The sequence below is a fragment of the Chanos chanos genome, chromosome 3 (genome assembly GCF_902362185.1).
Source record: "Chanos chanos chromosome 3, fChaCha1.1, whole genome shotgun sequence".
Classification (NCBI taxonomy): Eukaryota; Metazoa; Chordata; class Actinopteri; order Gonorynchiformes; family Chanidae; genus Chanos; species Chanos chanos.
The window spans coordinates 33,092,254-33,103,319 of NC_044497.1; the positions used below are offsets into that span (position 1 = coordinate 33,092,254).

Below are 11,066 nucleotides of genomic sequence, written 5' to 3' on the forward strand. Positions count from 1 at the left end.
GCACAATAGAACTCGTGAACGTGTTATGAGTCCTATTTGAGACTCAGCGGGGCTTAAGTACCGCCATATTTGTTCGGGGCAAAGATGCCGAAAAGTTGTTCTGCTTACAGCTGCACTAATAGATACCGTAGTGACAATCCCAAAATAACCTTTCACAGGTATGTGAGAGCATTGTTAGACCAATAGTCGACAAGCCTTTACATTCTCGATTGTTTTCGTTTGCATTTCGTAAAACTTTTGCGGTGACGTTAACTGAGCCTCTTGTCTGCAGATTCCCTCTGAGCAAGCCATCAGTGCTTAAGCAATGGTTGGAAAATTTAGGACGAGAGGACTTTCAACCGAAGAAACATATGGTTATTTGCTCTCTTCATTTCACTCCGGATTGTTTTAGTGGATTGGGCAACCGGAAGAATCTCCTTTGGAACGCCGTCCCTACTCTTTTCACAAAACCACAAAAGAATTCGAAGGTAACGTTGCATTTAATTATTTGTATAGGGAACTGGTTAGGGCCTTAATGTTCGCTAAGAAGACAGTACTTGTTTCCCATTATCAGGTATATTCTCATCGAAGGAAGTCGAAGAAGAAGCCTCTAGTGACAGAGGAAAATATCGAAAGGAGAGATGGTTGTGCAAAAGAGGGGTCAGTGGCACTTGATGAAGTTGCACCAGATGAGGTTTTTGAAGGACTTACTCAACCCACAGGGATCAGAGAGCCAGTGATTCATCAAGCAGACCCACGAGTCGAGGTGACATAGTTTTCTTTAGTATTGTGTCACAGGCCTTGCACCTTTAGATGCACATTAAGCTATGTGTGTAAAGAAATATCATTTACATGTACAAAATCATAAACACAAATAAATGGTGCAGAGGTCTTGTTACAGGCTGTGCATACTACACACACACACATACATATATACAGTATATATGAAAAAAGAATTCAAAGCCTTCCCTCTTTGCTTACTGGATTACCAAGACTTCTGTGTTTTTCACCTGAGTTCCATATTTCTAACTTACAGCACCAAATGGTATGGAGATTCACTGGCATTCTGAATTCTTGTATCTTTGCATTTTCACAGGATTTTAGGTCCCTGGATCACAATTATGCACTGCTGGATCCCAACACAACAAAGGTTCGTCTGTTTGATGCTCTTGAAGCCAACCAGTGGCTGCTGAAGAGGTTAAAAGCCAAGTGCCAAGTGATCAAGAGAATAAAGCTAAAACTGCAAGTTGCTCAAAAGGAATTGAGATCTCTACACATTTGGTGTAATCAGACTAGGTCTACAAGATACTACAAAGGACAAAAACGAGTCTTGACACAAAGAATGAAGCCACGCAGAAATCCTTCTAAGATAAATATGCATTGTTCAGGTCAGGACCCCGCTGACTGACTCATGAATGTTGACTCTATGTTGGGCAGAAGAGATTGAAAAAGATATTCTGTCTGTATTTACACGGGCCACCACCTCTTCTTATCATTTTCAACAATATATAATTCATTTTGGAAAAATAGGCACAGACTGAAATGTTAACAGGTCAAACTGCTGTACATATATTCACCACTAAGTGAAAAGCATTGGTTTAGAGCACACTTAGATGCTTAGAAAATCAACAAATGTATGTTGGTGATGTTGCATCTCAATCCAAGGACACGTCATAAAAGAACCATGAACTCACTATTAATTTGGTGGCATCATAGTGGAATACATTTTGAAATTATCACTGCTAAATCTTCTGCTTTAAAGAATTCAGTTCATAATGTTCATTATGTGTTCTGTAAAATTGTCTCTAGCCATTTCCCCTATATATTTTGCATAAAGCGAATAAAGCTTCAAAGTTTCAACTGCTTATGTAGCATTTCTCCCTTAGCCTAGAAGAGTGCACATACACACAGAATAACAAAGACAGTTCAGCTCATCTTTTTCTTTTTAATTTCCTCTGTTTGCATGAATAATATGACTATATGCATTTTCGCAGGGCATGGTAGCACAATGAGCAGAATAAATAGCCATTGAAGATAAACCCAATCTTCACTAAATTTGGCATGGCACTTAGAGGCTAGTATCCCTGGCTCTTTTGTCTGTCAAACAGTTTAGCCTCCTCTTCTACACAAAAAAGTTTAGCAGGTGACAGCCTGGTAGCCACATAGTATTTTGTGTTTAGAACAAATATTTTTTCTTTGATTTCAATTTCCTGGCATACACTTAAAGCTTAAGGTCCAAACTTCAGCTCCCAAACACAATTCCATTCTGTGGCATGAGTCACTAATCAAAAGTAACTGGAAAGGGACTACATAAAATGAGCCAAAGTTTATTATGGTTTGTTTCTTTTCAAGTTAAGGGATTTCAGAAATTGTAGCACATTTCAGATCATTTCAAATGAAAATACTGAACAATGTGGTGTTTAATGTAAGAACTGTCACTGTTCATATGAAAAAAAAAAACATTACTGTAACATGTTGTTGAAGATGAATATCCCCCATGAGATCAATAAAGTATATATTTCTGTTAAAATGTGAAGGTTGAGTCTCCCAAACAAGGCTGGATGAGATAGCAGATTTGGAATGGCGAATACCAGCGAATAGTGACCACTTGTGAATACCAGTCTATATGTAACAACATGACATGTCCAATCAAGTACAGGTAAAAATATGCTGAGTATTCCTTGCAAACCTTATGCCTTTAACAAGCTCATTTATTAAACTGCTGGCAGTTTCCTTATATTTTCCTCATTTTTTTTTTACATTCCAATATATCTCACAAAAGAAAATTTACTGACAACTGGTAATCACTTCATGCTCAATTCAGCAAGCTAGTTGAGCAGCCTACTCATTGTCCCATGTGGTGACTTGGCATGGAAGGGGTCAGACAGCACTCTGAAATGAGGGCTGAATACAGGCACTGTTGTGTTCCGGATATTCTCCAGTACATATAAGGTCACCACATCGTCACCATATTTGAAAGATTGACAGAAATAATTTTGTTAATTAAGAAGATAAACAATATTATTACCAATATCAATAACCGACCAGACAGACTGGGGGAAACCCTTTTTCTTTTGTTGGGGGGGCGGGGTGCTCTTCCAGGAGAAGTCAATTACTACATTGTCCAAGCAGGCAAATTTCTTATACAGATGTCTTCTTTCATAACATTTAAAACTGAAAAAGCATAGAGGGACATTTATGCATATAAATCACTTTGGGCACAAGGAAGATCCAAGTTACTAGAACACAACACCATATTTCCACTGTCCATGTGAGTCCATGCAGTTGTCTCTCCGCCCAACGATAATGGTTCCTAGGTATCACTATCAATCCTGTGAGCTACAGGGCAGAGGACAGAAACAAAATCTATGTTTAACAACACAATAAAGTATAAACACAAATTGAGCAAGGTAAGACCAATGACAAATATTCATTTTCTATCTGTAAATGTGCTACTATGCTCTTTTGCTACCATATACACAGAGTGATATATAGTGCTAAGACAGACTATAGTATAGACTGAGTGAGCAGATACTCACATTGCTTTGGTATCCTGAGTGCTTCTGTGTCACCAGATAGAACCTGGTGCATCACTCCTCTAAACTGATACAGTATCTTTAGACTCTTCTCTTCACCCACACATGGGTCATAAAACCCTGGTAAGCCCGCCTAGGAAAACAGCATTTCAATCACAGCAAATAGCATCAGTCAGCACCTACAGTGCTAGAAGAGCATATGAATATGTATGACTGCACAAATCCACTGTCATAACAACAAAATCATGGAAATCTGTTTCAGTCACAGCTACCAAGCCTGTCAGTCATAGAAAGCCATGACAGACTACCACTGTCAGGGCTTTACCTTTGTGGCTTCTGTGAGAATGAGTTTGGAGTCCTTCACCAGGCACTGAAGTGGTACGGTCACGTCAATGACCTTTGCCCTTTCATGTTTCCTACTGTTGTCTGTCACAAACTTGCCATACCAGGCATTGAGGATGATGAGACCTGAGAACATAAAGGACACCCGTCACAAATTACCGTTAAGAACACAGAGTTCCGTTCAATTACAATTAACATTACTGATAGGTGGACGTCCTGTTAGAAAAGGAGCTACATCCATGACTTACCCATTCTGGACTCTTCAGCTTCAATGATTCTGCGAACAGACTCCTGCATCAGAAGAACCTACAAAGAGCGGAGAGTTGTCAAATCAAACAATTTAAACACGGATACTTCCAACACCCATGTTTATCAATCTTTTTGTGTGAGCACTGAGCTGCTCAGGGAGGAAGTGGACCATTTTTTATTTAATCTCATCCAACCATGTGCACAAAACCAGTTTAAGCTTATTTTAAAGAGAGTGAGTGCTGAAAGATGATCTGTGTGCTCAAGACAAGGGACACTCACAGCAGACTCTGCCTCTTGCTTCTTCTTGGCAATGTCAGATGCTGAGCTCTCACGCTGCTTTTCCAGCTCCCTGTGTGGAACAAAAAAGCAGCAGATTCTGAGGAGCACACCTTTAGGATTCACTTTGTTTTACCATTTGTCACTCTACTGTTATCAGAATGGGCATTAATTAGGCACTGCAGCTATTTTCAATTGTACCCTTCCTCATTTATCAAGCTGATTTATGATTTGAACTGGAGACAGAACTGAAGTATCATTTCATTAATAAACCTTGAACCTAACAGCACTGCCTAGAATCCTTTTGGTTCACAGCACTACCGTTACCGTTCAAGGTCATGAGAGCCAAAACCCAGCCGCTTTCTTTAGAGATGGAAACAGGTGTATGTTTACTTTTATGACTCATTGACATGGCCTTTTAAATAGGAGCTGCAGCTTGCCCAGACACAGGTCAATGGGTAGTTCAAATCAGAGCGAAACCAAGCGAGTATGAGACAGTGATGAGATAACTAATCCAAAGAAGAGACTCACTGTTCCTTCTGGGCACGCACATAAGGCCTGATAACAAGTCTCTGGATAGCAAGGTAGAAAACCAGAGGTCCAACGGTGGCATAAAAAACTGCACTAGGTAGAAGCTGGTCTGTTAAGTGGATGGGAAAGAAATATGTCTGGCTTGCTCGGTTCAGCCTAAGCAGAGAAAGAGACAGAGATAACACACATAGAGATCCTTGCTTATTCTTCTCCTCACAATATTAACTGACGATTACCATGAGCTAATAAGATAAGAAGACGTTTCAGGTTATAAAACTGCAAGAATCACTATTTCATTCACAGTAACATCTTACTTGATTTTGAGAGAGACACCTTGAGGAACTCCGACACTGACAGTGGCGCCTAGAACACTGTGTCGACTGATCTTCGTCTCAGCACCATATTCCACCACAGTGCCAAAAAATCCTGACCTACAGTTAAAGATGCATAACATCATTAATTTGCCAAAAATAAATAAGGCACAATATTTCTATTTGGAAAAATGAACACTAAAACAACCTGGTATAGAACTTCCAAAAAAAGCAGGGAATAAAGTCTAATAGATTTGACACTATAGGCCACAAGACTGCAAGCAACTGAGACCCTGCTACCCACACAAATCAGAACGTTCTCTAAACCTTTTTAAGGGCGCAAAGTACACTTTCCCACTTTGTTAAAACTTTGTTCACACAAATGTTCCTACAAAGGGAGCGTACGAAAACAAAACAACAAAATTACAAGCCAAACTGGTTAACGGCAGAATTCTCCCGGGTATGAGGTAAAATTATGCAGGAGGTAAAAGCTCCAGACGCTTACTTGACAGAGCCCTTGATCTTTGTCTGATCATCATCCTGGAATTTGTACTGGTAACTCATCATGATGAAAGTGTGCGGGATGCCCAGCTGCAGACAGAAAACGAGGAATGCTTAGTGCCTAGAAACAGATCGCTCATCCGTGATAAGTCTCTAATGCAGGCTAATGAGCTTCAGATCCATCACTAGTACAGTTTCCTGTGATGTACAGGAGAAAATAGGACAGCGTTGTTAGGGACAAGAGTGGATGTCTATCAGACAACTCACCTGCACAGCAAAAGTGAAGTGACTGCTTTTGGTATCCCTGACAATACTGGTGTTCATGGAGGACTGGGAACCCCATCGCCACTGCAGATAACCCATAGTGTTCTTATCCAGGTGACGAGCCAGCATAGTGGTGACACCCGGTCGCACACCACGGGACGAAAATTGCATTCCACACTGAGCCGTCATGAAGCTGATTCACAAGCGTAAATATATGCAAACACTGTTAAGCTTGCATAAATATCTCTATTGCTTACAAGTCTCAGATTCTAAAAGGAAGACTGACATGAATACAAAAACATTACTGAAATAAATCTTGGTCCTTGGTTATGGCTGCATGATTTGATATGATATTTGGCTCCAGACATCAGATTCTAACGAGAAAATCATCTTTGAATGGTATAGGAAAACAGCCAAGGAGCTCACCAGCGAGTAGTCAAGTTTCGGAATATCTTCATACCAAAGAGTGGCCCATGAGTGTCTCCTGCCCCAAATTCAACCTATAGACAAGTCAAAGTTAAACCCAGTTATGACAGTCACACCCTTAGAAAAATGTACATGTCCTTGTGTGTAAATGATCCACAGAACTCTCACCTCTCCCCAGCCCTTAGCGGATGTGACTCTACGCAGGGCCAGGTTAATGTTTCCTCCACCATTTCCATTGTGTGTGGACAAGGACCCAGACAGAATAGCTGTGTCTGAAGTAGTCAGAGGGGCCTGAGGACAAGTATTCATTCAAACTCATATGTAAACAGCAAACGATGGTACAGCTTTTCGTTACGTATTTACTATACATTTTGTGACATTCAAGAGCATGCACAATTCATTTGAAATGTCTCCATGTTTCTGACTCACAATTCAGTTCTAAGGACTGACCAGCACCAGCTGGAGTACCACAGTGGACTTTCTGAATGTGAAGCTGCGGTAATTCCGAGAATTATACCTGGTTATTCTATACATTAAATAATCCCCACCCTCATATGCTGTACATATTCATGGTGACTGTTAGGAAAACAAGTACTCCCTTCTTGTTCTGTCAGTTCAGTGTAATGTATGAGTACCTCTATAGACTGAGATATGTGCATCTTGTTGATCTCGACATGGGGTAAACCCCCTCCAGACATGTCATCGTAATCCTCCTCATAGTGATCAAACAGGTCTGTGGCATCCACACCTACACTGATTGTCCCCTGAGAGAGAGAGATTGAAAAGTTAAATCAGTCTGCAGGTACAGTTCTTCTGAGGAGCCTATGGGACAAAATTCTAACCTTAGGGTTGGTCCTCTGCTGTAGTCTCCTCTCCTCTCTCTCCCTCTGAAGGCGTTCAAATTCCTCACGAATCTCAGCTGGTGTTCTTTTTCTCTCCACCACCTTAAATCATACCTCAGTCAAATTCTCTAACACTTCACAAAACCAAAGACATTTATGAATACATTGGGTAATTAGACTGTGTGTTGTGGTACACACTCACATATAGGACAGGTGGAACTGTAATAGGGGACAACAATGAGGAGGCAATACTTCATCTTATGGGCTTTATATCTTTGTAAGACACAATGGTAACTATATACTAACCTCCCATCCTTCCACCTCCAATCCTCTCTTCCCATAGATATCATAGATAGCTCTAGACTGTGGATCACTAAGAACTGGGAAAAAAAACCCGTATCAAAAATGAAAAAGAGTTAGGGACTGTGACAAAAACCACAGTTTTAAAGCAATTACCAAGGGACTTGATCATAGAGTTAAAATGCCACGATCCTAACATTGCAAAAACAGGATTTAGTCTAACTAGACAAAATTTAACATCTGTGCTACTCAGATCTTCCATCTTACCTTCATAAGCTTGATGTACTAAGTTAAATAGCTGTTCTGCTTGTCTCTTCAGCTCGGGATCCCTATGTTTGTCCGGATGGTAGAGCATGCAAAGCCGACGATACGATGCTTTCAGCTCCTCTTGAGTCGCCTGAATACAAAGTCAACACAAGAAGTCTGTGACAGCTTTAGGTCACGCATTTTACGGTCTAAGTAGAAATCTGAGTAGCTGGGAGAATTTCTTAACGTCGCCAAAAATCGAAACCAAATACAGGACGAGGAAAGGACAATCAATGTCTAGCCATCACTATGTACATAATACACAGAACATTTTGTAGAACAGAAAAAATAACACTTGTATGACATTATGATTTAAGTGTCCATAACTTCCGTTACGCCGGTTTTGCAATATTCGTCGGTGAAGTTGACGCGAAAGCTGTCATGTCTAGTGAGTTTTTTTCCGACTTCGGAAGTCACAGAGAGTAATGCATTCTGACGAAATGGCCCACGGTTATTATAATGAACAATCTGAGTATTTGTCTCGACGTCAAAATACGTCCTCATACCTCAGCATGCTATAATGTAATCTTGATTTTCCTTGGTTTGGCGTCATTATTATCCAAACTTTAAGTAGGTTTAACACGATTTTACTGTGAAATTTGGCCGAATCTTTTTTTTTTGTCAAAGTAACGCAACAGCAACCCCAAAACGTGTGTGAATTCTTATAAGCATACACACACTCCTATATTATAAAACATTCTCCTAACCGGGGGCAATGATAGGATAGGATAGGCAAGGGTCACACAGAGCCCGCTCACATTAGCTCGTTATGTTGCCCCACTAGATAACGTCACATGCCACTTAAACTGAGTGCAGTTCAAAAGCTTAATCACAAAGTTTTCTCCGGCCATAACAGAATCTGTCATCATTAATTAAGACTGGCCAGTAGGTGAAACTTTACCTCCCTCCTGACATTCAAAAGAGAGTAGTAATCATCATTGTCGATTTCATCCTCCTCCAAGGCCGCCGCCATGTTTACAACCTTTCATCCCGCTACATCGCGAGATCAAAACTGCGCTGATCTTTACCAGCCAGTAACTAAAAATCACGCACACTAGCGCCACCGATAGGCTTGGATGCTCGTTATAAAGGAAAGGAGGGATGAAAAAAGCATGGAGCAAATGAATGCACATTGGTTTTGAATCCGAGCACTTTTGAACCCAGGCTGTCACTCTCAGTTGAATGGGAAATTGCGGTCTTAAAGGCAATCTTAGCATCCGTTGATTTTTTACATAATATATTTATATATATACACCAACGTGTGTGTGTGTGTGTTTTTCTCCAGAACACAACAAATACAACAAAGACCACGCAAGAGAGCCTCTTGGTTATTTGGTAATAAATGTTTGATTCTTTACATGGACAGTGCACTGCTTGTAGACACACGACCCCACATGCACAAAATCCCACCTTTCAAAGACTCATTATTTCTGCTGCTCATTTTAAAGAATTATTGAAAGTCCTCAACATCACGGTTGTTTACGTATTTATTTACATATGTAATATGTGTCAAAAATGTAAGACTTTTCCAATTACAAAAAAAAAAAAACATACCAAGGATAATAAACATTATTTAGGCTTGAGGAACAGAGCACCATGAAATGTGTGCGTGCGTCTCTCTCTGTGTGTGTGTGTGTGTGTGTGCATGTGTGTGTGTAAGCCCGTCAGTCTGGTAGCGTATGTGTTTTATTTATAAGGTTGTGCCTTTTCTGCCGGCAACGAGAGGTCAGGTTTTTGGAGAGCGCTTACGTATTATCAATCGAGTGCAAGCAGTAAAATCATATTTTAATGATGGTATTTCATGGTCGGTTTTCGCCAGGGGCAAAGAAACATTTAATCCATTATCTATGAGCCCAGTGCAATTAACGAATGTTCATTAATCTGCAAATGTATTATGCGACTTACATATTCATAAATGTAGCATTAAGCTCGATTTTTTCAAGCAATTAAACTGGGCGAAGTTTATGCACTTGTCCATATGGACAGGCCGCTGTTTAAAAATAGCTGCTGGAACGGTTCAAAGCCTCTATTTCTAAGCTTAGCTCCCCTATATATTTCAGAATTCAAAACGTAAATATCGCGACTCGAAACTTCTAAACTATGGCTTCCAATTAAATCTATCCCACTTTCCCGTTTTACTTTTTACCTCTCTCTCTCTCTCTCTCTGTTGTCCTCTCTCCACATCCGTTTTTGACACCACAGCGATAAACGGAGCTGTCCTTTCAGCACCATTGCATAACAACGGATGAGGCGCCACAAGGCTCTCGCGCACATTTTTAAATTCACTAACGTGGCATTGCGAAATGACATAATTGTCCTACTTACTTAATTTACGTATTGTATGATTATGGTATGACACGACACGGTATGATTAACAGTTTCATTCAAGATCTCACACAAACACCGAACATAATTCTCCAATACGTACTTCAGACATTTCGCAATTCCGTTGATGAAAAAAATCTTTGTTCACCTTTGGCGAGTGATTATCACCAATATCTTCATTTTTCACAATACAGTGCATAGGACTGATACCTAACGCACACTTTGATGCGCTTTCAAGTTTCTGTCTATCAAACAGACCATTGCTTACACCGATAAAACTGAAATTCCTTTCTTTGAAACATAAGTTGTGCTACATTCCAGGGCTTGTCTTGTGATGAAACAAAAGTTGCTTGCTGCATGAGACACTTCACACAGGCTACGCTCCGTGCAATTATTTGATGTACATACAGCCTCTTTTTAGCTTATGGAGAGTGTAACTGCTGAAACACTGAATCATGTTTTCTGGATTATTTGTTGACAATTTATCATACAAAATGTCTATCCTTCTATCATAACAGCCATGCCGGCTTTAGGTAGTGAATGCTGTTCAGAAAAGTCCACACATTTTGTCTTACTCTTGCAAGTACACAAATCGCAAGCGTGCACATTCCAGATTGGTTAATTTCTTCTTTAGGTGTAGCTAAACTTCACATATGGACCAATGGTGATTAGAGACACATTAAAAGGGAGGATATTTTGGTGGAACTTGCAAACCATTTTAGAATTCCATGGTCAGTCATCGCCTGCCAGCCAATGATAAGTGTGCTTTGGTTGGACTCGCTGTTGCCTCGCGAGTCCCTCCTCGTGCTGTCCTCACCGTGCACGCGCGTGGTACCCACGGTCGTGAAGAGGAGGAGGATGTGGCGCGCGGAGGGGAA

General features: G+C 40.4%; 2 protein-coding genes across 2 annotated transcripts; one reads left to right on the top strand and one right to left on the bottom strand.

Moving 5' to 3' along the window:
• Positions 1–63: 63 nt before the first annotated feature.
• On the top strand, positions 64–1,619 carry thap3 (THAP domain containing, apoptosis associated protein 3). The gene is made up of 4 exons (XM_030770064.1): positions 64–158; positions 272–467; positions 554–745; positions 1,076–1,619. Exons 1-4 carry the CDS (start codon positions 85–87, stop codon positions 1,385–1,387), a joined length of 774 nt encoding a protein of 257 aa, XP_030625924.1. The 5' UTR covers positions 64–84; the 3' UTR covers positions 1,388–1,619.
• A 709-nt stretch (positions 1,620–2,328) lies between these two features.
• Positions 2,329–8,836, bottom strand: dnajc11a (DnaJ (Hsp40) homolog, subfamily C, member 11a). The gene is made up of 16 exons (XM_030769365.1): positions 8,765–8,836; positions 7,825–7,954; positions 7,564–7,637; positions 7,258–7,359; positions 7,051–7,179; positions 6,584–6,706; positions 6,416–6,489; positions 5,993–6,182; positions 5,730–5,815; positions 5,228–5,344; positions 4,914–5,069; positions 4,386–4,455; positions 4,106–4,163; positions 3,841–3,983; positions 3,519–3,648; positions 2,329–3,318 (listed from the first exon to the last, which is right to left on the bottom strand). The coding sequence occupies exons 1-16, from the start codon at positions 8,834–8,836 to the stop codon at positions 3,293–3,295; spliced, it is 1,680 nt and encodes a 559-aa protein (XP_030625225.1). The 3' UTR covers positions 2,329–3,292.
• Between the last annotated feature and the right edge of the window lie 2,230 nt (positions 8,837–11,066).

Excerpts from the sequence above, each read along its gene's own strand:
- thap3 (XM_030770064.1), top strand. The coding sequence starts at position 85 with ATGCCGAAAAGTTGTTCTGCTTACAGCTGCACTAATAGATACCGTAGT. Across the intron at positions 159-271 it reads CCCAAAATAACCTTTCACAG|ATTCCCTCTGAGCAAGCCAT; the intron begins GTATGTGAGAGC and ends TCTTGTCTGCAG. Across the intron at positions 468-553 it reads AACCACAAAAGAATTCGAAG|GTATATTCTCATCGAAGGAA; the intron begins GTAACGTTGCAT and ends TCCCATTATCAG.
- dnajc11a (XM_030769365.1), bottom strand. The coding sequence starts at position 8,836 with ATGGCGGCGGCCTTGGAGGAGGATGAAATCGACAATGATGATTACTAC. Across the intron at positions 7,955-8,764 it reads TTTTGAATGTCAGGAGGGAG|GCGACTCAAGAGGAGCTGAA; the intron begins GTAAAGTTTCAC and ends CTTTGTATTCAG. Across the intron at positions 6,490-6,583 it reads CCGCTAAGGGCTGGGGAGAG|GTTGAATTTGGGGCAGGAGA; the intron begins GTGAGAGTTCTG and ends ACTTGTCTATAG.